At 40.8% G+C, this 27,549-nt stretch overlaps 1 protein-coding gene across 1 annotated transcript; it reads left to right on the top strand.

Moving 5' to 3' along the window:
- Positions 1–1,173: 1,173 nt before the first annotated feature.
- LOC145401069 (acyl-coenzyme A thioesterase 9, mitochondrial-like) lies at positions 1,174–27,406 on the top strand. Its single transcript, XM_080273440.1, has 11 exons — positions 1,174–1,276; positions 1,811–1,932; positions 2,636–2,756; positions 3,041–3,264; positions 3,638–3,821; positions 4,099–4,235; positions 4,672–4,757; positions 25,315–25,402; positions 25,701–25,851; positions 26,569–26,874; positions 26,961–27,406. Exons 1-10 carry the CDS (start codon positions 1,174–1,176, stop codon positions 26,667–26,669), a joined length of 1,317 nt encoding a protein of 438 aa, XP_080129566.1. The 3' UTR covers positions 26,670–26,874; positions 26,961–27,406.
- The last annotated feature ends 143 nt before the right edge of the window (positions 27,407–27,549 follow it).

The raw sequence follows: 27,549 nt of genomic DNA, 5'->3' as shown, positions 1-27,549 counted from the left end.
ATGATAAATGATTGAATGATAATTGTAGAATGTTTGTATGTATTAATCTATATAGGTTTATCATCATTAACATTCAGACCCTGTTTCCCACTTTCAGTAATGCTTTGGAATTAAGAGTAAATTTGTGTGTGTGTGTGTGTGTGTGTGTGTGTGTGTGTGTGTGTGTGTGTGTTTACTACATGTTGTTAGCAAAGACCAAATGCTGAACTGTTAATCACCTTCTTAGGTAATTCTTTTTCATGAATTGCAGTTCATTATTTTCTTCATTTTATGTTCATTAGTTCACTGTATGTGATGGCCCTGCAGGGGCAGTTGCTTGCCAGCAGTTGATGGGTCTGCTCAGTCATTCAGACTGGAATTACCAAGTAACAGCAAGTTAATGGATATTTCACGAGGTAACTTTTTGGCTCTTTCCTAATTTGACACAGCTCTGTTTTGCACTTACCTCTTTACATTTCTTCTGAGCACCTATTTTATTTTTTTATTTTTTAATAAATAATTTCTACATGCATTTTTGTTGTAAGGGCTGTGCTTGGTGACATTGGAAGCTTTGTGCCACCTTGTCCTCTGCAGTGAATTGTGCAGTGAATCTGAATACTGTATTCACATGCATGTTTTTTAAATTGTTTTAATATCGACACAATTTGCATCAGTAATATCATTATCATCATCATCAGCTCATCCTTTGTTGCCCTATGAGGTGCATAGGAGCCCGGGGCTAGGCAAGTTGGTCTTGACATTTAAGATGAGAGTGACCAGCCTCACTCATCCCTGAGTGGCAATACGTGAGCAATAAACCTCAACCACTCCTTGGATATGGAAACCTGCATAGGTTCAATCTGATTGGAGTGCCTTAATCACCCACAAAACCACCAGGTGCCATAATATGGTTATATGGTTACCACCCAGTGTAGTAAATGGTTTCCTGGTGTACATGAAGCCATTTGGCTTGTCGCTTAATGTAGAGTCAACCTGAGGCAGAGGGAAGAGGAATACACAAGAGATATTGAGGTGTAATGTGCAAAAGAACATTGGAAGGAGGAGGTGTTCTGAAACCTCCAAAATTACTCAGAATACTGTATCACCATACCCACATCTGATTATTGAAAGCAAAGACTCCAGAAACTAAACCCATTTTCATTTCCCAGGGCTGGCTGTCGGGGGTTAACGAAGATGATGGGTGGTGGATGGTGGAAGATTACATCAGCTGCAGGGGTGAGATGTATACAACATGCACCCCCACACCACAGCAACTCTGACAAGACAATTAAGGAAGGTGAGAAAAGAGAGAGATATTAAGATTAATGATGCATGAGAGACAAACATAAGAAAGAAATTGTTGAGGCGAGAAGCAGGGCTAGTGTAGATGCTAGGTGGCATGCAGTGGGACTAGTGAGATGGATGCAGTATACTGATCCATACTATTCAACTCTGATGAAACAGCTTGAGAAGGCGAGCTCTGTGTGAATAGTAGACTCCCTTACTGTGTCCTTCATCAGTTGCAAATATCCCAATCCTGCCTTCACAGTCCAGACACATTCCTTGATACATTCCTTCCATTTCTTCTTGATTTTCAAACTCTTGCCTTTGTGTGTACGTGTGTCTTCTTTTTATGTGTTTTTTGTGCTTAAAGGTTGATTGGGGTTTGCTGCTGCAAAAATGCATTTGTGGGATAAGCAGCTGGTCATTCTTGCCTTAAATTTCTAGACTGAGTGGCCTAGCCCATGGTCCGTACACTACTGATTTTAAAGACTACAGGATTAAGTGATGGATGACAGTGAATGTAAATTTGCACTGTCTTTCTTTGCAGTAATATGCAGCTTGACAGAGAAAGTGGGTGCAGCCAAAAGCTTCACTCACACAACAGACCGCAGCAGCCTACTGAAGCTGCTGCCTCAGTCACAGGATGAACTGCCACCACGCAAGATGATGGTAATGAAGCTTTATTATGTATTAGTAAACTTTTGAATCTAGGAAATGTCATTTTTTTAGTTTACTCCTGTTGCAACCAGACAGCTTTGTTCATTTAGGAAAGTCCACTTAATGAAAGAATAAGATAGTAGCTACAGTAATTAGAAAACATTAATCCCATTGCTACTACTATAAATAATTTAGTCATGTTAAAGTCAATATTATATGTCAAAGAGAAATCCTACCAGTCACTGGGCTAGTTACTACCTTGATTCTTTCACTGCTGTAGATGCATCTACCTACCAGTATTTCATACTTTCTAAAACTAGGTTATATTATCCAGGTGAAAGATGGCTAAGCAAAGTGATAAAAATGTGATTAACTTAAACAATAGCTGAACCCTGTAATCCCTTCACAGTGATGTTGAAACTTGACATTTATTCAGACTTACCAGGGGAGTTGGGTGATAAAGTGTAGAAATATAAAGATACTGGGGTGCCAGCAGAGAGGTAGACCAGGGAAGACATGGGACAAGGTGGGTGGTGGTGTGTGCTGACCTTAGATTTAGAGGTATTGCTAGAGAGTGGACACAGAACAGACCCAGGTGGAGGAGTGCTATCATATGATCCTGTCTGACTGGTGCTATGTGGAAAACAGGCTTAAAATTAAAGATAATGATGACACTAGATGAGAGCTTAACACCTGCCGCCTTCATGCCTCACAGGACAGCTGGGACAGTGCCCTCATCCCTCTGGGGTCAGAGGAGCGGCTGCGGGAGAAGTATGTCACGTTTATGGGTGGCGTCAGGGTGGGACGCCTTTTGGAAGACCTCGATGTGTTTGCTGGTAATAATGAGAGAGTCATTGATGGATGAGGAGTAGAGTAGAATTTTTGCATTCTCACAAAGGCTTCTGGGGCTCGCTGTCAGCTAAATATTATCACCTAGCATTAGCTGGAGTAGAATATAGTCACAGTATGGTATTCCGACCAAGAAATTGTTAATAAAATCATAGTCAGTCACAACCCTTTGCATAATTGTACCATAATTACTGGACTCTAGTCTGAGCTAAGACTGTATAGGTGCACCCACTCTGCCAAATGTTGACACCTCACCTGCCAAACATTTCAGTTTGGCTGTGCTACAAACACATCCATAACCCTCGCCAAACTCCAGACATGCCCAGTCCATACAGTGTTGTCACAGCACTGGTGGACCGCATCGACTTCAACCAAGGAGCAGCAATTAGGCCAGACAAAGACATACGCCTCTCTGGTCATGTGTCCTGGGCTGGCAAGTCATCAATGGAGACTGTTATTGCTGTCGAGCAGGATGTTGATGGGGTGTGGCAACAGGTATATTTTGTGTATCAGTATTTTTTTTGGTGGTGGGGAATTTTATTGAGTGTGAAGTGGTAGTGTGTAGTCAGCATTATATGTGTGTGATATATGATGCTGAATTGGTGGTTTGTAATCATTTCTTGTATAAATGTACTAGTGGTGTGCATCCCAGTCAAGCTTGAAGAATGCAGTATTCTCTGATTTAGAAAACTCTTTTTAAGTGGGCTGTGTGTTGTTTTTAAGTAACTGTTTTAGACTTGGCACCCTTATCATCATCATAACCTTATTTCCACCCAAAAACTAACTTGGTAGAACCCAGAAATAGCTAGAAAAAGTCACATACATGGAAGGATTAAAAAAATGTTAGATATAAAATTCCTACGGGCAGGTGACGCGTGCTGTGTTTGTGATGGTGGCACGAGACCCACTGAACCAAGGTTCAGCCCCAGTTAACCCCCTGGTGTGCGAGACCCCAGAGGAACGCAAGATATTTCAGGCCGGTGAAGTTAACAAACTCCATCGCAGGCTGATCCAAGAGGAGAGCCTCTTTAAAATACCACCAAATGAGTCAGGTACTGTTATGATATATGAAGTTTCCTGTGATATATGAAGTTTGCTGACAGTTTAAGATGATGAATCAGGGATTATGATGCAATAAATTTTGCTAACAGGTTAAGATACCAACAAATGGATCAGATAGTTACTGTTATGATATAAACTTTGAAAGCACTAAATACCACCAAATGGGTCAGGTGCTGTTATATTCTAAATTAATTACTGTGTACTGATATATTGTCACCTTAGTTCCAGCATTGAGACTCATTATTTTGTCAATCTCATCACTTCCAGAGAAGACCCTTGTCCACCAGCTCTTCATGTCCATGGCCAACCCAAAGGAGCTGTCCTTCTCCTCCAAGATGCGGCCAGAGAACTCAGTGTGGATGGAGGAGACCAAGATTAAGAACCTTATCATCTGTCACCCGGAGGTATGTGTCATCAAAAGTGGCAGATGTTTAGAAGGAAATTTAGCTGGAGATTTCATTGCCTTCTTTTAAAGTTGGTGTGGAAATAATTGTTGAAATTACTCTTATTTGGTTGTGTCTTGTTCACCAGTTGTTGATTGCTATAGATATAATCAGACATTTACATCATCAGTGCAGAGCCATGTTCCTCTTTAAGCAAGCTTGGTACTGAGGTTTATCTAGTATAATGTATATTTAGTGTTAAGTGTAGTATTTTCTTTCATAGTCCCTATGTTTTATATAGCATTTTTTCGTCATAGGTCCCACTTTTCGTATAGTATTTTGTATGCCATAGACCTCCTTGCTTTTTTGTAGTACAGTAATTGTTAATCCCAGTATCCCATATTGATCTCATGAGTACACCAACTAACCCTTGAGCTCTGTCTTGCCGGCCCCACAGCACAGGAATCGGTTCAAGAAGGTGTTCGGTGGGTTCATAATGCGGCAGGCGTATGAGCTGGGATGGGCCTGTGCATACATCTTTAGGTCAGTTATAGGAGTGTGAGCTGGGTGTGCTTTTGAATTATTGCAGGAATGTTGAAGATATGGAATGTTCTGAGTGACTTGATTTTCCATGTTGTGGTGAAGATATATTAAATAGTACACACACCTACAAACAGCACAGTAATAAGGCAGACAGGCAGAGAGAAAGAAAGCAGCGAAACAGTAGCTATGTCACATTCATTATAGCCTATCCAAGTGCCTCCTACATCCAGACATGGGGTCAATTACTGGGTTTCTATTACTGTTACAATTACTATTGCTTTCAGTTGTTCTCTATTATATTACTATTACTGTACTATTACTATTACTTGCCCCCTGGGGCTAGGGTTTTTTTTTCAAGAATACTCCCCCAGTATCCCTGCTTGTCGTATAAGGCAACTAGAAGGGTTGGCGGAGGGGTAGTGCCCCTCCCCGGAAAACAACTAACTAAAAAGACAAACAAGAAGCCTCGGACAAGGACTGACCAAAAGATGACGACCAAGGACCGGACAAGGGACATGGTAATCGGAATGTGGAATGTAAGAGGTGCGAATGATGAGGTGAAAGAGTGAGAGATTGTCCAGGTGCTTGAGGATGCATAAGTGGATGTATGTGGAGTAACTGAAACTAAATGGAGAGGTGAGAGTGTGAGAGAATGGGAGTATGGATGGGGTATATGTGCAGGAGTAGGTGAGAATGAGAGGGCAAAAGAAGGAGTGTGTATTGTTGTGAGTAAAAGATGGAAGAAGAACATAAGAGAGTATGGATCAGTTGGGTCAAGGATTGTGTGGGTAAGATTGAAAGTTGGAATACAAATGTGGGCGATTGTGTGCGTGTATGCGCCAAAGCAAGATCATGCAAGCAGAGTGAGAGAAGAGTTCTGGACAAATGTGGAAGTGTGCATGGAAAAGTTTGGAAGAAATGAGAGAGTGTTTTTGATCGGTGATATCAATGGTAAAGTAGGGAATGTGAAGATGGATGGAATGTAGTTGGTGAGTAGGGTGTGCCTGCTGAGATAGATGAGAATGGCAGTGCGTTAGTGGACATTTGTGCTGGGAGAGGGTTGGTGATAGCCAATACCCTCTTCAGGCACAAAATGATCCACAGGTATACATGGTAAGGGATGAGAAGGGTAGGTGCTGAACTGAATGAAAGGAAGGCAATGATTGATTTTGTGTGTGTGGATGACAGGATGCGAAGATGTGTAATGGATGCAAGAGCTTATAGAGGTTGAGGGAGTGGACTTTCTAATCACTACTTGGTGGTGGCCAGAATCAAGATACAAATAAGATGGAGTAATAGAAGAAGGGAAGGACATTAAGAAGGAGTATGTGCTAGGAGAGTGGAAAGGTTACAAGAGGATGAGAAAAAGGCAGAATATAAGAGAGAAGTGGAGGAACGATTGGGCAAATATGAATTGGAGCAGATGGGGGACGTGGAAGGTGTGTGCAGGATATTCACAAAAGAAATATGTGCAGCATGTGATATGGTGTGTGGGATGAAGAGAAGACGGAGGGGGGTGCAAGGAACAGCGTGGTGGAATGGAGAGGTGAGACTGACTGTGACACAAAAGAAGAAAGCATACAATGAATGGATGAGAAATAGGGGCGTGGAAGAAGTTGAGAGGCGGAAGAGAGAGTTGTATGTAGAAAGAAAGAGAGAGGTAAAAAGATTAGTAAGAGAAAGAAGAGAGTGGATAAGGAATTTGGAAGGATTTTGAGTGTAAAGTGGAGGGACTAAGAAAATGTTCTGGAAAGAGGTGGAGAGAGTAAGACAGGGTGGAAGTGAAGTTAGCATGGGAGTGAAAGATAAAAATGGTAGATTACTAGTGGAGAAGGGAGAAAAAGTGAGCAGATGGAGAGAACACTTTAAGGAATTGTTGAACATAGAGGATGGAAGTGATGCGAGTATAAGTGGCTGGGGAATGGCTGGGAGAAGGAGAGAGGTGAGAATACAGGAAGAAATCAGTAGGATACAAGTTGTGGAAGAAATGAAGAAAGTTAAATCAGGGAAAGCCCCAGGAATTGATGGAGTGTGTGGTGAAATGTTGAAGCATGAGGGAGAGATAGTAATAGAATGGATGTGGAAGATGTGCAGATTGGCCTGGGAGGAAGGTAGAGTCCTGGAGGATTGGAAGTCAGGTATAATTATTCCCTTGTACAAAGGAAAAGAGGAAAAAGTAGTGTGTGGTAATCATAGGGGCATTTGTCTTCTTAGTATAATACGAAAAGTGTATGGTAGGATACTTATTGACAGAGTTCGAGAAATAACAGAGGAATTAGTTGGAAAAGAACAGGGAGGCTTTAGGAAGGGAAGAAGTTGTGTAGATCAGATATTCATTCTTAGATCTTTAGTGGAAAAATTTCTAGAGAAAGGAAAGAAGTTGTGTGCGGCTTTCATGGATTTGGAGAAAGCATATGACAGGGTGGATAGACAAGGATTGTGGAAAGTATTAAGAATATATGGAGTAGATGGGAAGTTGTTGAATGCTGTGAAGAGTATGTATGATGGTGCTAAGGCTTCAGTGTGTGTGGATGGTGAACTGAGTGAATTTTTCTCTTTGAAGGTTGGGTTGAAACAGGGATGTGTCATGTCTCCATGGTTGTTCAATCTGTACATGGATGGGGTAATAAAAGAGGTACAAGGTAGGGTAGTGGATGTTGGAGTGGCCCTGGTGAGAGAGGATAGTGTTTGGAAACTCCCTGTACTGTTGTTTGCAGATGATACTGTGTTGTTGAGTGAAGACGAAGGGGAACTGCAGGGCTTGGTGGATGAGTTTGGGAGAGTGTGTAAGATGCGGAATCTACAGGTGAATGTAGGGAAGAGTAAAGTGATGGTCTTTGAGAGAGGTGAAGTCAGTGAATGTACAGCGAGGTTGGATGGTGAGGAATTGGAAAATGTGAGTACTTTTAAGTACTTGGGTAGTGTGATGAGTAAGGGTGGAAGTTTGGAGGGTGAAGTGCGTGAAAGGGTACAGCAGGGAAGAAAGGTTGCTGGTTCCTTGAAAGCAGTGATAAGAAACAGGGAACTGAGCATGGAAGTGAAAAAGTTACTACATAACAGTATTGTGATACCAACTCTAACTTATGGAAGTGAAGCATGGACGTTGTTGGAAGGGCACAAGTCAAGAGTGAGAGCAGTGGAAATGAGTTATTCAAGAGGAGCCTGTGGAGTCACATGGAGAGACAGGCTGACAAATGAGGATATAAAGGAGCATTGTGGTGTGGATGTGGATGTGATAGGAAGCGTTAGGAGGAGTACACTGAGGTGGTTTGGCCATGTGGAGAGGATGGAGGGTGAAAGACTGATGAAGAGAGTGTATGTGAGTGAGGTGGAAGGGGGGGAGAGGGAGGGGGAGGCCGAGGATGAGATGGAGGGATGGGGTAGAGAGATATATGAGAGAGGGGGGCGTGAATTGGGAGCAGGGCAGTGAAATGGCAGGGGACAGGGCGACGTGGAGGCGATTTGTTTGTGGCCACCCTGAACGGGATTGAGGCGTCTGGCAGTAGATAGATAGACTGTTACTTTAGTGGTTATCTGTTATATTACTATTAGTAGTACTTGGTCATCTATTACTATTACTATTAATATATTATTTGGAATAACAGTAGTAATTTAAATTGAACATGGTCATCATTTTCATTATTGTTGGGAGGCTGTCCCACTTAATGCACAAGTATGTCTCGATCATTTGATGGCTCTGTGCTGTTTACTTATCCCCTAATTCTACTGACTATCAAAAATTCTTCGACTGTCTTACTTCTACGATGGAACACATTCTATCCATTTCTCCTTTCTCAGAAATCTCCATTCTAGGAGATTTCAATGTTCACCACCACCTTTGGCTCTCCTCTTCTTTCACTGATCCACCTGGTGAACAAGCCTACATCTTTTCTATCCTTAATGACCTAGAGCAGCTTGTACAGCGCCCTACCCATATCCCTGACCGCCTTGGAGAGAGCTCCAACATACTTGACCTCTTCCTCACAACTAATCCTTCTGCTTACTCTGTTAATCTTTTCTCTCCGTTGGGCTCCTCCGATTACAACCTTATCACCTTAACCTGTCCTATCACTCCGGTACGGCCTGTGGACCCTCCAGGGAAACGTCGTCTGTGGCATTTTGGAGCCGCAGACTGGGAGGCCATCAGGCAGTACTTCTTTGATTTTCCCTGAAATGATTATTGCTTCCATGGCCGTGAGCCATCTGAGTGTGCCTTGTGCATTACGGAGGTTATTCTCTCAGGCATGGAAGCATACATTCCTTTCTCATATCCTTTGACTAACGCAAGAAAGCCTTGGTTTAATCACGCTTGTTCTAATGCTGTCCGCAACAAGGAGAGGGCCTACAAAAGGTACCGGAGCCAACCCACCCCTGAATCACATCATCTTTATGTTTCTGCCCGGAATCGTGCTAAGTCTGTTCTTCGCTCTGCTAAAAATAATTTCATCCGTACTAAATGCTCTCAACTCTCCAACTCGAATTCTTCCTGCTCCTTCTGGGACCTTGCCAAAAACCTTTCTAACAACTTTACCTCATCATCCTTCCCTCCTCTTTTCTACTCTGATGGTTCTGTAGCTATTTCTTCTACTGATAAAGCAGATCTCTTCGCACAGACTTTCTCCTCCAATTCCACCTTAGACGATTCCGGTGCTGTTCCTCCATCACTTCCCCCCTCTGACTTCCTCATGACTGACATTAAAATTTCTTCAGCTGATGTATTTTCTGCCATCACTGGCCTCAGTACTAACAAGGCATATGGTCCGGATGGGGTCCCTCCTGTTGTTCTCAAGAACTGTGCTTCTGTGCTTACACCCTGCCTAGGCAAACTCTTTCGCCTTTGTCTGTCAACGTGTACCTTTCCTTCTTGCTGGAAGTTTGCTCTCACTCAGCCGGTCCCAAAGAAGGGTGACCACTCCCAACCCTCCAACTATCGTCCAATTCCTTTAATGTCTTGTATTTCAAAAGTTTTTGAGTCAGTTCTCAATAGAAAAATTTTAAGGCATCTTTCCTATCACAACCTTCTTTCTGATCGTCAGTACGGGTTCCGTCTGGGACGCTTCACTGGCGATCTTCTCACCTACCTTTCAGACTCCTGGTCATCCTCCTTTCGGGACTTTGGCGAAAGCTTTGCCATTGCACTTGACATCTCAAAGGCTTTCGATCGAGTCTGGCATAAATCTTTAATTTCCAAACTGCCCTCTTACGGTTTCTATCCTTCTATCTGTGCCTTCATCGCTAGCTCCCTTTCTGGTCGTTCTATAGCCACTGTTGTAGACGGCCATCGTTCTTCTCCTAGATCTATCAATAGTGGTGTTCCTCAGGGCTCTGTCATATCACCAACTCTCTTCCTTTTATTCATCAGTGATCTTCTAAGCTGTACATCTAGCCCTATCCACTCATACACTGATGACTCCACCCTTCACCTTTCCATTCGGTTCCTGCAATGCCCATCTCAACAGTTACTTCAGCAAACAAGGGATGAGGCTATGGCACAGCTAATGTCTGACTTGGCTCGTATCTCTGACTGGGGTAAAAATAATCTGGTTGTTTTTAATGCATCTAAGACTCAGTTCTTACACCTATCAACCCGACAAAATCTTCCACAGGTATACCCACTAATGTTTAATAATATTCGGCTTAATCCTGCATCATCCTTGAACATGCTTGGGGTTTCATTTACTCGGGACTTATCTTGGAAAGATCATATTACATCTCTTGTAAAATCTGCTTCCAAGAGATTGGGTGTGCTAAGCCGACTCTGCTCTTTCTTTACCCCTGCACAATTGTTGACTCTATACAGGGGTTTTATCTGCCCCTGTGTGGAGTACAACTCTCATGTGTGGGGAGGCTCCCCATATACAGCTCTTCTCAATAGGGTGGAGTCAAAGGCTTTTCGTCTCATTAACTCTCCTCCTCTTACTGACTCCCTTCAACCTCTGTCTCTTCGTCACACTGTTGCATCTTTATCTCTTTTCTTTTGCAATTTTAATGGTCACTGCTCCTCTGAACTGTCTGCTTGCATTCCTTCACCTCTACGATGGGCGGTAGCACTCGTCTGGCAGCAAACTCTCATCCCTTTTCTGTCCAACTCTCTAATGCAAGAGTTAACCGTTACTCCCAGTCTTTCATTTATGCAACAGGTCAACTCTGGAACTGTCTCCCTCTGTCTGTATTTCTTGCTGCCTATGGTCTCCAGTCTTTCAAACGCAGTGTGTCCAGGCATCTCAAAATGATCGGATCTTGAACTTGGCTCTCTATTGTATTTTGTTTTTCTCTTGGAGGGAACTGTTACTGCGGGCTCGTGGCCTTTGGTTCCTTCTTCCTCGCATAAAAATATATATATATATATATATATATATATATATATATATATATATTCATATGTATATATATACAGTATATATATATTCAGTATATATATATATATATATATATATATATATATATATATATATATATATATATATATATTTTACATGTATAATGCTGCATTATTTAAATAAGTGTCTGTAATAAGAAAGTAATATACTATTATCTATAACTTTGCGTTCTGTTACTATTACTATTATTATTAAAGCCATGGTTTTTAATCTGTTACTATTACTAGCTATTGCTGTTACTCTGAAAATCTTGTAAGTCTATTACTATTACTATTACATATTACTGTTACCCCATGTCTGCCTACATCACCTCTGAGAATAACAAGGCTTGGTCTGTTATTTGTGTGTGTGTGAGTGTGTGTGTGTAATTCACCGGGTTGGTCAGGATCACTTGATGGTCGTGATCGTCAGCTTTTACCCTCCCGGAAGGGAGCTGAGAGCTCATATAGTCCGATCTAAGGGCAAGGCTGTGACCTTCACACACGTACACACCCGTCCCCTTGCTTAAGGGGGACAGTAACCACCCACTTCGTCAGTGAAACTTTTTGCAACCTGAGCGAGGCGCAAACTCCCGTCCACCAGTTGGCAAGCGAGAACGTTACCGCTGCACCAGCGAGCGGTGTGTGTGTGTGTGTGTGTGTGTGTGTGTGTGTGTGTGTGTGTGTGTGTGTGTTCTTGCCTAATTGTATCTTTTTCAGGAATGAGTCAAGCTCGTACTGTCCCATATCTTAAACCATATTTATCGTACATATCCTTAAATTTGTGAATTGTTTTGGCACACACTATTTCATTTGGTAGTGCATTCCACTGATCAATTGCTGTGTTTGGGAAACTGAATTTCCTTAATTCTTTATCACCTCTCTTATGCAGTTTTTTGCAGTGTCGTCTTGCTGATGCTTCCCCATATGTTAAGTAATCATTTATGTCTATTTTCTCCTTCCCTGATATGTATTTATATAGCATTATCATGTCATCTCTTTTCCTTCTCTCCTGTAGTGTTGGTAGATTCAGTTTATTTCGTCTTTCTTTGTAGCTTAGATCCCTTAAGCTTGGTATCCATCTTGTAGCAGCCCTTTGAACTTTTTCAATCTTGTCTATGTGTTTTTTGAGATGAGGACTCCAGACTACTGATGCATACTCCAGGGTTGGTCTGATGAATGATGTTATTATCCTTCTTAGCATGTCTTCATTTATGTATGTGAATGCTATTCTCGTATTTGCAAGTATACATGTTCCGTACCTTCTCACTGATGTGGTCAGCCGGAGATAGTCTGTTATTGATAATCACACCTAGGTCCTTCTCTATTTCTGATGTGTGTAGGGTTTTATTTCGTAACGTATATTCCCATTCAGGTCTTTTTCCACTTTTTCCAAACTTGATTACATGACACTTGTCCACATTGAATTCCATTTGCCATGTATTACTCCATTCATGAAGTTTATTTAATTCATCTTGTAGCTCTTTACAAGAGTCTGTGTTTAGTAATTCTCCTTTGTATTTTTGCATCATCTGCAAACATATTTAGATAACTTTCATTTCCATTGTTACTGTCTATATCATTTATATACACTAAAAACATGATTGGTGCCAGCATTGAGCCCTGCGGTACTCCACAAGTCACTTCTTTCCCTGATGAGTAGTTTCCCCTTAGTACTGCTCTCATTTCCGTTTTTATGAGAAAATCTTGCATCCAACAAAACAGTTTGCCTTGAATTCCTCCTTGGTGGTACAGTTTCCATAAAAGTCTTTGGTGTGGTACTGTGTCAAATGCTTTCTTTGAAATCTAAATAGATATTGTCCACCCAACCTTCTCTTTCCTGTATTGTGTCTGTTACTCTGTCATAGTAGCTCAACAGATTAGTAACACATGATTTTCCTTTTCTGAACCAAACTGTCTTTCTGTTTTCATACTGTTCTTCTAGATGATTTACCCAAACTTTTCTTATAAGCTTTTCTAATACCTTGCTTACAACACTGGTCAGTGATACTGGTCAGTAGTTGAGTGGATTTTGTCTGTTCCCTTTCTTGAATAAGGGGACAATATTTGCTTTCTTCCAAATATCAGGTAGTTTACCTTGACTCAAGGATTTCTTCTATCTATCTATATACCTAGGCTGCTTCCCCCAAGGAAAAGGAGGTAGCCGAGACAGGACGACACATTCCTCATTTACTCATCCATTCAAACACATTCATTTGCATCTTAGCCCCAAAGGGGAGAACGGACAGATCCTCATCGCACCACACCGGACGAGGGTCAACTGCGCAGTGCAATCAGTGACATCCGCAGCAGGGCCAGACGGCAGAGCTGGTTTACCCCTGCCAAATCATAATAGATCCATCCCCTTACCCGCACCTGACCTGATTAGTTGATCAGACCAAATGCGGGAGAATATCCCCTCAGGGCTGCATCATCATTTATTCATTCACAATTTATCTCCATTTATTTCTGTCACGCACAGCCACTCTTCTTTGTTCAACAGACATCCCTCTCGCATCCAACTCTTTCTTCACACTGTCCATCCATCCTATTCGTGGTCTCCCTCTCAGCCTTACACCTCTCACGTCAGATCTAGTTATCTTTTTCACCAATCACTCATTATCCATTCTCTCCATATGCCCAAACCATCACAACACCCTTTGCTCAACTCTACCAGCCATCTTCCGAACAACTCCAGTTCTCCTTCGCACTTCATCATTTCGCACTTGATCCATACGAGTCACTCCACACATACTCCTCAGACACCTCATCTCCGTTACATTCAAGTTTTCCTCTCTGCTACACCCATATTCCATGTTTCAGCCCCATATAACCCAGTCGGTACCACAAAACCCTCATACAACCTTCTCTTTATGTCGATTCTAAGCGAACGACATCTAAACACTTTTTTCATACCTCCCAGCACCTTTCCTACTTCATTTATTCTAAACTTCACTTCTGCATCTATTCTTCCATCCACAGCAACATGTGACCCTAGATATTTAAAACACTCTACCTCCTCAAGCAGCTTGCCATTCAAAACTATATTCATCCCCCTACCATCTACCAACCTCGTACACTTCATCACTTTACTCTTATTCTCATTTACTTTCAATTTCCTCCTTTCACACACCCTTCCAAACTCCTCTACCAACTATCTCAATCTCTCCTCTGAATCAGCCACCGGTGCAGTATCATCTGCAAACAGCAGCTGCTTCAGATTCCACTCTCCACCATCAACATTCACCAGACTCAGACCTCCACCTAAAACTCATGCATTCACCTCCCTTACAACACCATCCATGTAAATATTAAACAACCAAGGCGACATCACACATCCCTGTCGCAGCTCCACTCTCACGGGAAACCAATCACTCACAGCATTTCTCACTCTTACACACGCTCTACTATTTACATAAAAACTTTTCACCCCTTTTAGTAACCTACCATCAAGTCCATACAATCTTAAAACAGTCCACAAAGCCTCCCTATCAATTCTATCATACGCTTTCTCTAAATCCATAAATGCCAAAACACATCCTTGCCTTTCGCTAAAAACTTTTCACACACTTGTCTCACAGCAAACACCTGATCCATGCATCCCCTCCCTCTCCTAAAGCCACACTGCTCATCACCAATCACTCCCTCTGTACCCTCTCTAACTCTCATAATTAACACTCTACCATACACCTTACCTACAACACTCAACAGACTTATACCCCTAAAGCTAGTACATTCATACTTATCACCCTTGCCTTTATACAACGGGACCACACAAGCACTTGCCCAGTCAATTGGCACCATACCTTTCACAAAGCACACATTCAACAATCTTACTGACCAGTCAACAATAGTCACTCCACCACCCTTCAGGCATTCCACAGCACACCCATCCATACCTGCAGCTTTCCCTGTTTTCATCTCCTTTACTGCCTTCTCCACTTCCTCCTTCGTGATCAAAGAATCATTCAACTCTCCCAACACATTTATTCCTTGCACCCTTCCATCCGCCACAATCTCAGCCACCCTTTCCTCCTCTACATTTAACAATCTTTCAGAATACTCTGCCCATCTCTTCCTTACTGCATCCATCTCAATTAACATCCTTCCATCCTCTGCTTTTACTCGTTCTTCCTTCCCAGACTCTCCCTTTCGCACCCTTTTCACCTCCTTCCAAAACATTTTCTTATTCTGTTGAAAATTCTCTGTCAGCTGCCTACCCCACATCTCATGTACTGCCACTTTAGCATCATGCACAGCCCTTCTCGCCCTATTCCTCTTTTCCTTATACCTTTCATATGACATCTCATCCTTCCTCTGCAGCCACACTTCCTATGCACGTCTCTTCTCAGCCACAGCCATACTTACTTCCTCACACCACCATTCACTTCCTTTTCTTTACACCACCACCCACACGTCTCACACCACACACCTCTTCTGCATACCCCACAACAGCATTCTTAAACAACTGCCATTCCTCCTCCACACTGCCATTTTCCCGATCTTTCACTGCATTCCACTCATCTTCCAATTTCTCCTGATACTCTATATTTTTCTCTCTTTTATCCAACTCACTCACATTCAAAACCTCCCTGTCACAACTAACCCTCCTAGCTCTCACCCATCTCTTACCTACTCTTAACTTTCCCTCCACCAGGTAGTGGTCAGACATACCTCCACCCTCCCCTCTCAGAACTCTCACATCCAACAATCTTCCTATTACATTCCTAGACACAGCCATATAGTCCATCAAAGCTCTATCTTGAAAATTAAAAATAATGGTTTATTAACTCCTTTGCACATTCTCGTAGCACCCAACATGAAATTTCATCAGGACCATTTGCTTTTCCTCTGTCTAATTTACTTAACTCCTCCTGTATTACTTTTTCTGATATTTGTATATCTGGTAGTATGTGTGGGCATGCATGTTCCACATAGTCCCTCTCAAAATTTTTTTCTTCTGTAAAAACTGATTGGAAATTCTTATTTAGTGCTTCACAAATATCTTTCTCTTGTGTATAGGTGATTCCCTCGTCTGTAATGGATTGTATTATATCTTTTACTTCGATTTTGCTTCTGATGTAGCTGTAAAATAACTTCTGTTGATCACTACTTTTATTTATGATATCCTCCTCAAACTGTTTTTGAGCTTCCCTCCTTATTCTTGTATAATCGTTTCTTGCCTGTTTGTAATTATTATATGCCCTTTCACTATTGTGTCTTCTGTATCTATTCCACAACAAATCTCTTCTTTCTTTTGATTTTTTACATTCTGTATTGAACCATTTCTGTATTTTCTTATCTGCTTCTTTGTGCTGTGGGATGTACTTCTGGACTTCTATTTCATAAAAGTCACAGAATTTTTTATATACAGCATTTAAATCTTGTCCTCTAAGCTCATTTTCCCAATCAACTTCTAAGAAATACTTCTTTAGGTCATGATAATTTCCCTTTTTATAGTTTAGGCTCTTTTTGTAACTTTCATTGCTGTTAACTATATCATTTGCTATCCTGAAGTTGCAATTTAGTACTGCATGGTCGCTTTTTCCGAGTGGAGTGATATATTAAACTGTCAATATCATTTTCTTGCCTAGTAAATATGAGATCAGGCATTGAAGGTACATCGAGTCCTCTTTTTCTGGTGGTTTGCCTCACATGTTGCATTAGGAAAAACTCTTGCACGAGATCCAGGAGCTTTTGGTCCCAACAGCTTTCTTGGGTTATTATATCTAGAGTATTCCAATTTATATTTGTATTAAAATCTCCAGTTGGTATAATTCTTTCTGATTTCTCTTCCATTTTATGTAGTAATGCTCTTAACCCGAGGCGTCCCGTCGACGTTCTTTAACGTCCACACGTTTTGTCACTGCCAATCCCGTCGACGTACATAAACGCAAAAAAATTGCAAGGTCCCTAATTTGCACAATTTTCAATTTTTGCGAGTGATTTTTGGTACGTATACACGTGACACCTTTCTCTACAAGATGCCAGGCAGGGACAATGCCTTACCCAGCATGACCTCCTCCCCCCCCCTGCACGCCATTGTCTCAGCAATTCACCTGTTATCAGTGACCTGGCCAGTAAAGCCATGTCATGCCACGGTACGAAATTCAGGGCCAGAGTGATTCCCCAATCAATGACAATGTGGAGGACAAACTTTACATAGCATTAGAGGAAGAAACAGTCAGAAATGATGATCAGGTAATGTGGCGAAAAAAGGTCAGGTATGGTGATGAGTTAGTGAGTGAAACAATGCTTATAATGCCTATATTACTGCTTGAAAACCAATATACTCTCGTACTACATATAAACTCGTACCAAATAAATAAATAAATACCGTTTATGAGTGGTGTGAAATAGTTATCCTCGCACAGAACTCGTTTTCTTTGGTGCCAGCCTGTTAGAAAACCCAGTAAGGTAAGGAGGTACTCCTACCTGTATCGAGTATTTTAAACCTCAGGTGACTGATTTCTCTATGAATTTTCGATGTTTCTCACCAAAAGCGGAGGTTTGAGAAAAAAAAAAAAAAATCCAAAAATGGTCGGGATTGGGGGGAGTCAGTGGTGGAAAAGTGGTTGGGATGGGGCGGGTTAAGCTCTGAATTGTACTCTCTGCCAGGTCCTTATATTCATCTCTTTCCTATGTGTTTGATCTGGGTGGCATGTACAAATTGGCTACAATTACTTTCCCTTCAGATGTGTTGATCTCTACTGCAATCAGTTCTACTTGTGAGGGTATATTTAGTTTTATTTCATTGACTTTTAGATTTTTCTTAGTTAATATTATAATTCCTCCTCCTTTTTTTAAGTTTCTGTCTCTTCTCCATATATTATATTCCTCTAAGTTTAGTATGTCATTTGATATCCTTGGTGTTTATTTTGTTTCAGTTAGGCATATTGTATGTGGTTCATTTTCTCTGACATAATCATTCATCTCTAATAATTTAGATACCATTCCATCCACATTTGAGTACATCAACTTAATCATCTTGTTTATATACTTGTCATGACATGGTTCTACTACCTTCCTCCGTTTTATTCCCTCCTGTTTATGTACCACTTTCGTACCTGCAATCCTATTACTTTGTAAAAAAATGTGTTCTCTTTTTCTGATCTTCCCTCATTTTTTGTTTTTGCTTCCTCCCTCTCCTCTTTCAGTAATTCCAGTTCCTCTTGTCTTAGGCATCTTTTTATCCATACATTTTTGAACTCCTCTTTTTCCATAAGATTCTTTGCATTTTTTAGTATCTCCTCCACGGTGTTTACACTCTGGAAAGTTACCTTTAGAGGTCTTGACTTGCTTTTCTCGTATTTCCCTAACCTTTTGTGTTCCTCTATGGGCCAATTCCACAGTTGTTTGTAGTGGTTTGCAAGCACCCAAATGAAAGAAACTGAACTGTGTAAATGACTTATGACTGAATTATATGATGATTTTGGTGACTAAACTATGTAGCAATCTTAATTATCTAACCATTTGACAGGGGTAGTGAAAGTGGATACTGAACTTTTTGGAAAAAAATGTAGTTATAAGTGTGGTTGGGGAGGAAGCAAACAAATGAAAACTACTGTGGAATCGCCCCTATGTCTTTACTACAGATTTCCTCTGATACTTCTTTCAATAGACTCATTACATTTGCCATCTCCGTTTTGTCTCATGAATCTTGTTTTTACTTCTTCCTCTTCTATACCAGTGATTACTATAGATTTGTTGATATCTACTGAATCTCTGACTAACATTGGATTGTATTGGATTATTCTTTTCACTTTCTTTTTAATGCTTTTTTCTTCCACCCTTGTTTCTAAGTCTTTCTTTACTTCACCATTCAGCATAATTGGTTTCCATATCATTTTTGTAGCTTTGCACAGCTTCATTCACCTGTGTTATCTTCTCCTCAATATCACTGCTCTGGTCTATCAGACTGCTTACTTGCCTAATTGTCTCTGTATTATTTTTGATCTCTTCCATAATATTCTCATGGTTGACTATTGTACTTGCCATTTCAATCATTTTCCTCCTAAGTGTACTCAGTTCCACTGTTAGTTCACATATGGTTGTGTCTTTCTTGTTGACATCCCTTCCTAGTTTTTCTATTTCTTCCTTTTGCAAGTGCATCTGCTTCTTTATTTCATCAATCTCATTCTGGAAGGCCATCTCCAGTCTGTGTACACGCTCTACCAGTTTATTGTAGTCTCCATTTCAACCAGTTCTTGGTAGAAATCATCATCCTGCTTTCTACCTTTATCCCTTTTCTTTTCCAAATTTGCTTTACTAAAGTATGTGGTCATTTTGCAATACTAAAAGCACAGAGTACTTACATTCCCTGGGGCAGTTGTAGTCTAAACAAACAGTCAGCTGATTGAGCGCATTCTTTTGCTACGTGGTTCTCTTTTCTGTTTGAACAAGTCTTGTTTAAACTTCTTTTTTTTTTTTTTTTTTAATAATAAAAAACCATTTAGTCTAACCTGGTACAGAGCTTGACTCATATATAAAGATACTAATTTAGGTAATACCACTGGCCATGCTGGCTCGGTATGGAGCGCTGTCGGCCTGTGTCTGCACTCCTTGGTGTCTCCTGTGTGTGTGTGTGTGTGTGTGTGTGTGTGTGTGTGTGTGTGTGTGTCTCTGTCTGTCGTTTAGTATTGTGAGACCATTTTGTCATAAATACCAGCATTCCTCTTTAGCTTCCTGATATATATGAGCACATCCAGATCATTTTACTAACCAGGCTGCAGAGTGCAGATGAAGTACTTTGTTGTCAGGTTGGCAGTACTGCACTAACTATGTACCCTTCTTGTAGTGAATATTGCTCCAGATGATGATGATGGTGATGATGGAGGTGGGTTTGGTATGGAATATTTTGCCCTTAGCCTTTTGCATTATCTTTTAGTTTATTCTTCTACTAACAGATTATTTTCTTCAGCTTGGGAGTTCCCTATAGTAATGAAGAGGTTAATGTAGAGTATCGAATATCTGACATCATCTGTTTGAAAAGTGTTTTAAGCTAGGCGAAGTCATCTGTTGTTTGCAAAAATAAAATCATCATCATCATCCGGACCTGCTTTCCCACCATAGGGCAGGGTGAGGAGTAGCAATGTCCAGACACATTCACCACGTTCTGTAGCTTCACGTAAATGTGTCTTATTGACTCAAAAATAATTTACTTATACAAAAGGAGCATCATGTTGATGGGGTTAAAATATTTCTACAGATGCCTCACCTTCTTTTTAAGTGAATGTTAAGCAAAATTTACTAATAGAGTTTATCGCTCTGCAGTAATTTTCCAAGTTGTCCTTATAACATTTGCAGGTGCAACACATACGATAGGTAGTTTGTGTAGAGTTGCATGTGTTGAATCCTGCTGAAATGTGCTTGTACTCACCATTTCCTTTAGTTTGCAGCCTATCATATGATTACTGACATACACTTCTCTTTGTTTATCCATTGTTATTTAGTTTAGCTGTGTACTGTGCCACTCTGATCGAAGTCATTTGTTGTATGCATTGGTTCAAATCTCCAAGAGACAACAGGAGGCTTTCCATTCATGCTGTGCTACTTGGGATGTGAGCTGGCCATTCATCTTTAAATGCTCTGAGTTGGGTAGTTTAGCTTCTAAGTGGTTATACGGGGGTTCCTGAGTTTTCGTAAGATACATCCAGTTTGTCATTTTTATTTCATTTTAATCCTGAATACAAAAATACTTGAGTTTAAAGTAAGTTTGCAGTTTTTAAATGTTTTAACACCTTTTTCTGGTGTTCATTTGTATCCTGATTAGTAACTGTTGTCCATTGTCCAGTCCTATTTCCTCATCATGAGTGTAAGAGCCTGATGCTACACAACCCACTGTAGGCAATTTAGTCAGGAGTGACCATTTTCTCTCTCCTGTGTGGCATCATGTGCACAGTTATTCACCCATCCCTCAGACTCAGATCTGTAAGGACCATATCCAGCAGGAACATGATAAGTTCAGAACTTATGTGGCACTGATTGTTACCATTACAGCACCATAAACTTGCCCCATAAAGACTGTGTGAAAGAGAGCTTGCATCTTGGGCATGGCTCACCCATAAATATTCATTCCATCCACATCCACTCTTTCCTTATTAGTGTATGAGTTAGAACTTGACAATGGATGTGGCATTTTCTCATTTTTACAGTAGGCTGTCTTAACCCCCGTATTACAAGAGGGATTATGAAAGCTTAACTAAGTTGTGTGGAAGGTGATGAATCTGAAATAAAACATCATATTGCAGGAGTCAGTATTTCAGGATCGCCACTGGGACATGGGATATCTCTCTTAGCCTTCAGTGCTGTACCATCACTACAGAAATGGATGGAGTCTGCATAATAATTGGTAGATCATTTTAAAGAAAGCGGGAATATCATCCTCATCATCAGTAACTAGTTTTCCGCTACACAGGTCTTGTGGGTCGGGTCGGCAGGATCTCAAAACTGGAAAGGTAATATACAGAATTATCAGAACCATCAACAGATTGACCTGTGAAATGGACCTCACATCCGCGCACTCAGTACTGCAGTATATATGTCTGTCTGTACATCTCTTTCTCTCTGTCTATCTTTCAATCTATCTGTCTATTTGGCTTTCAAACTGTCTCTCTGTCTTTGTACAGTAGGGTAAGTTGTCTGTCTTCCTATCACAGCATCTTGTTTTTCACTCATGGTAGCCATAAAAAGAAGTCTTCCAAAAAGAATTACTTGTCCTAACTCATCTGTAGTCCTCCCTCATCCCATCCAACCCTGTACCCAGCATCACAGAACCTCCCACCTGGCATCTCTTATTTTCAGTCTCGGAATATCTTCAACAAAATCTTTGGTGGGTTTTTGATGAGGAAAGCATTTGAGCTGTCCTGGGCCACTGCTTTTGTTATTAGGTCAGTACATGGTCTCCTCAGTAGCTGGCTCGGTGCATGAATGTAGTAGTGGGATATTCGTAATTTTCTACTGCATACTAATAGGCTGTGGTAATGGTCCTTTTGTTCTTTTCTTAATACTGAGGAAGTATTCCACTAGCTGGACTTGAGGTAAAGTGGCATGTGACTTGATTTTATATTGCTGACTGCATGCCTTTAAGTGTTGTCATCCCCAGTATACATTTTGCTGGCCCTCTGGAAATGTAATTTCATAGTTCGCTTTATTATTTATAAATGCCTTTCAAATTTCTGTGTGACTGTTAGCCTTCATAACAGGGAATCTTTTGGCAATATGCAGATTAAGATAAATGTTGTCGTACTGAAAGGGTCAAATTAATAAGATATCCATATTATAGGATGATTGTGAAAGATTCCAAGGATGGGGTAATTGAGTACTATAACCTACCAGAATACATTTATCAGTAGGTAATAATAAAGGGATCATACTGTACACCACTGAATGGCTTGGGTTTGTGCAGCACATCTCTGCATGGGTCTTTGCTGTGGATTAATTACTTTGGGCAGCTTTATCTGGTTACATATTATGTTTTTCATTTCTTCTCGGCACAGAATTAGATTGATAAATTTGAATACCACAGTCTTGTGTGGCTAATTGAACTCCCAAAGGTTTAATACACATATGCCTGTAATTTTTGTTTCATGGGTTGTATTTTTTGGCACATGTAATCTCCTAGAGTTTTGAGCATTTACCATTATTACCTGTGGTATACTAACAAATTACCCTTTTTATTTATTTTATTTTTTTTTTCCTTCAGTACTGGTAGCTATTCATATTATTTTGCATGATGCAATAACATTCAAATTATTATCATCAAAAATATATATGCATGAAACTCTGATTTCTTACTTTTTGTACCTTTATTCTTTGCACAGCTCTCACTGCTGAACCAGACTGCAGTCAGAAAGCAGACTGTCTTGGGATGCTTTTTTGATAACCATCCATCCATTCATCCAGTCCTATGTTGCCCCATGAGGAGCATAGGAACCCGGGGCTAGGCAAGTTGGTCCTGATATTTAAGATGAGAATGACCAGCCTCACTCATCCCTGAGTGGCATTACGTGAACAATGAACCCCAACCACTCGTTGGATATAAACCTACACAGGCTCAGTCAGATTGGAGCTCCTTAATTACCCACTAAACCACCAGGCACCATAATTTAGTTATATGGTTACTATCCAGTGTAGTAAATGGTTTCCTGGTGTACAGGAAATCATTTGGCTTGTAACTCAGTGTAGAGTGACAAGTATTATTTAATGATACAGTACGGTTTCATAACCCTTAACACCTTCAGTTCATGGATATCTCTTTCATTTTGTTGTAGTTAGTGTTATACTCTACAATTTAATTATCATGTTATCAATGTAATCATCATCATCCACTCACCTGATGTAGTGCTGCCTGCTTCTTCCTTCACCTTTTTCATTCTTTTTCTGTGTCTGCCCTCCACTCTTCCTATTTCTTGCATCATTCCTGTCACATTTTATTACTCTTCTTTCATTTTCAGTAAGCCAGGAAACCATTTACAGTGCTGGGTGGTAACCACATAACCATCCATACCTGTTCCCTACCTGTCAGCATGGGTTGGGTGAGAGTTAGTGCCCTTCCCCATGAAACAGCTATGATAACACAAAGTCAGCTGGCCACCCCTTACAGGATTATGGCATCTGATTATAAATAGATAGACCAATAGATTAGGTTATTGTATTTGCACGGGATTTGATATTTAGACTGTAGCCTGTACTGTAATTTGATGATTTTTATGAACAGTTTTAACATACTGTACATTTTATATCTATAGTATGGTTTGTTACCAGCAGTGTCAACCTCACCTGCTACATTATTTTTAACAGTCAACATTGGCCATATACAGTAATCCCTTTAAGACCTGGACACCCAAGACCCGGACACCCCAGGTTCCGGACATTTTGGGCTTGGGTCCATTAGTCCAAGTCTCAGATTATTCCGTAAGATATCTGAACATCTGGGACAAAAAAAAAAAAAAAAAAAAAAAAAAAAAAAATCATCTCTACTCTAAATTTGCCGAGGGTAACGAACTGCTGTGTTTGGCACGCAGTTCCGGTGACGTCCACTAGAACGCCCCTGCATCCCCCGCATTTCCTACCTACCTACCATCGTGACTGCACGCTCGTCGCCATGGCAGCCCACGTGCTCGCTTTTGTGTTGGTGCCCTACCTGCTGCAGGCTCTGGCTCTGGCAGTGAATAAATTGCAATACCTCGCCACTAGACCACATAGGAATTTACAGTGTTGTGCGGTGTTCAGAAATTATAATTCAGAGTGCAAAGGATTAAGTGCAGAGTGCAACACTGGCATGTTGCAACTGGCGTGGCACAAGTAAGAATAGAATGCGCAATGTTAAATGGTTATAATTCACAGTGCAGAGGATTAAGTGCAGCGCAACACTGGATTACTGTATGTGCTTCAGGTGCACCTTCACCACTGTCAGAGCCATAGAGGAGGCGGGTTAATCTTCGCGATGGCCAGGGATGTGTCTTAAGTACCTTGTACACTGCTAAATATTTTCCTTACTCACTTCTAATGTGGTTGAGAAGTTTAGGAGAAATACACTGAGGTGGTTTGGACATGTGAAGAGAATGGAGAATGAAAGACTGACTAAGAGGGTGTATGTAGGTGAGGTGGAGGGAGGGAGAGGGAGAGGTAGACGGAGGATGAGGTGGAGGGATGGAGTTGAGAGGTATATGAGGGAGGGGGGGGGTGAGCTGGGGGGAGGGTAGTCAAATGGTGGGTGACAGAGCGACTTGGAGGCGTTTTGTCTGCGGCCGCCCTTTGCGGGATTAGGGCGTCGGGCTATAGATAGATAGATAGATAGATAGACTTCTAATTTCTCATTACTTTTAATTTATTTTATGGTTTCTGTCCCTTATTTATGTGAATAGGGTCTTAAATAGGTGCTGTGCATGTCCGGTAAGGAGTTATTTAGGTGGTTTTGAAAGTTAGGTTGGGTTGGGGTCTGTAAGTACTTGTCCAGGGGCATTTTTCCCAAGTCCCAGATAAGACAAAGTCCCGGACGTTGCTTAAGCTCTGTTACGTCAGATCTTGGAGGGATTACTGTACATGTATATATATATATTTTTGTTCACCTTTGCACTATTACTCATTCTTTTCATCATTACCATCAACAACATCTTTCACTTTCACCATTTCCCATATTTTTCACCTTTATCGTTGTCTCATTTTTTACCGTTTTCACTGTCACCATCTCTACAGTAAGCAGCGTCCAAGAGTCCTGCATATTGATGACATCCTGTTCAGGAGACCCGTTGAAATTGGTTCTCTGCTCTATCTAAACTCACAGGTGGGTGGACAGAGGTATCATCTAATGAATCTTTCTGTCAGCAGAGACAGAGTAAGATGATTGTATGCTTAAGTAATTAGAAGGATACTGTATATACATCACTCAAACTGTACTATTATTTAGTTGTTGGTATGGCCTCAGACACATCTGAAATGAATCCAGTTGACAGCAGCTGTGTTGCCCCTCTCCTGCATTGCACTAACCTTTTCATCATGGGGTTAGGAAAGGAAGTGAGGTACATTGCTATGTCATTGTCATCTCAAGAAGGTATCTCTTGCCAGCACCTGTCTTTTTGCAGGTTGTGTACACTGAGGGATGCCACCTTCAGATCAGCACTAAGGCCAGCGTGATGGATGCAGCCACATCCGTTACCAGCCTCACCAACATCTTCCACTTCACCTATGAGGTTGACCAACCCGTCACTGCATCCATACCTCGCACATATCATGGTCAGCACGATTTTCTTAGCGGCTGTAGTGAAAGAATTGTTCACTAGTTTTCTTTGCATTATTTTGTTATGCTGTAAGTGATGTACAATAATATGTGGATTTTATATGCCTTCCTATCAATATTTTTATGCATATGTACAGTACTTAAATTATTGTACCAGTATGCCTTATCATGTACAGTACTGTAATTGTCTTCATTTTGTATTGAATTTTACGTATTTGCCCTCTAATGTCTGTACTACAATAGCCTGGCCCCAGACTCTTACACTCATAAAAGGTAATGCAAAAATAGCTATTAGCTTTTTTTTTATTTTTTAGTTTTATTTATTTATTTATTTATTTTCATCTTATTATTCCATCCATCCATCCGTCATCTATTCCTGTGTTTCCCCATGAGGAGCATAGGAGCCTGGGGCTAGGCAAATTGGTCCAGTTAGATAGAGAGTGAAATTAATTATTTATTTGAATGTTTCTTTGTTGTGGGTTTCCACATGTGAGGTGGAGGCAAGATTTCAAAGGCTTGGATGATGTGTAAATGACTGTGAGGCCCATTTAAATGGGTCCTTTGAATGCTCGTGCTCGTATGTGTGTGCTCTACCTTTCATTGTTTCTGCATGAGACTGCACCCCATCTCCCAGGTGAGAATTAGGCAGATAATGATGATGGAACTGATTTATTTATTTCCTTTATTTTTTTACATTCTGTTTTTCATTTCAGAGGCCATGTTATACCTGGATGGTCGTCGTCACTACCAGTTGGTGCGAGGGATGAGGAAGTTTTACGGGCAGGGAGAGAACACCTCTGATACTCCCGTCTAGCTTCAGCATGCAATACACAGACACCTACATCACATACACCTTGCTAGCCAACACCAGGTTAGGAGAAGTAGTTAGAGTTGTCATATGTAGTGTGCACACACACACACACACAATCACACTCACCTTTTTAGCTAGCTTCAGGTTAGGGATGCATAGTTCCTGTTGTTAGGTTTGGTTAGGGGTGTTTATTCTCTGTGATACCCCAGTCTCGCTTCATCATACAGCACATTTTTACCTAACTTCAGGTTTGTCACGTTTGGTTAGGGGTGTTTATGCTCTGCGATACCCCAGTCTCGCCTCATCATACAGCACATACACATCATGCTCACCATGTTAGCTCAGGTCAGAAGGAAGTTCAGTTCAGTAGTTAGATATGATGTAGTTAGTTGAAATGAGAGTAGTTTTGACAGGAATAGCATAGGCTAGGTTAAATCAGATTACTCTTCTAAGTTAGACCAGAGGTTAAGAAGTGTTTGAAGGTTAGATTAGGTTAAGCATGGTCATGTTGAAGGGAGTTATTATTAGCTTTGGGTAGGGTTTAGAAAGGTGCATTTAGATAAAGGGTTTGGTTATCTGTTTTGTGTTAGGTGAAGGTTAGGTTAGGATAGGAGTCAATAGGTCAGATGAAAGCAGTTTAGATTAGAGTAGGTTAGGGTAGGTTTTAAGTTAGTTTAGGTAAAGTCAAGTGAAAGTAGAGTATATTTCATCTGGCTGGATTAAGTGAAAGTGGTTCAGATTAGAGTAGGTCAGGTTGGGTTAGATTAAATGAATTTAGTTTAGGTAGGTCATGTTACAATAGTTTAAGTCTCAAAATATAGTCTTTTTAATGATGATGGATGGATGGATAATCCATATCAGCTGGACCATGCTATATGCTACT

The sequence above is a fragment of the Coenobita brevimanus genome, chromosome 54 (assembly GCF_032717465.1).
Source record: "Coenobita brevimanus isolate Jiangsu-jjx chromosome 54, ASM3271746v2, whole genome shotgun sequence".
NCBI classification, from domain to species: Eukaryota; Metazoa; Arthropoda; class Malacostraca; order Decapoda; family Coenobitidae; genus Coenobita; species Coenobita brevimanus.
This window is presented reverse-complemented; position numbering and strand designations above follow the sequence as displayed.

What these genes read in the sequence shown, in the direction of transcription:
- LOC145401069 (XM_080273440.1), top strand. Translation starts at nt 1,174, where the DNA reads ATGATGGGTGGTGGATGGTGGAAGATTACATCAGCTGCAGGGGTGAGA. An exon ending in TTGATGGGGTGTGGCAACAG is followed by an intron (nt 3,265 to 3,637) that starts GTATATTTTGTG and finishes TCCTACGGGCAG; the next exon opens with GTGACGCGTGCTGTGTTTGT. An exon ending in GCCTGTGCATACATCTTTAG is followed by an intron (nt 4,758 to 25,314) that starts GTCAGTTATAGG and finishes CCATCTCTACAG; the next exon opens with TAAGCAGCGTCCAAGAGTCC.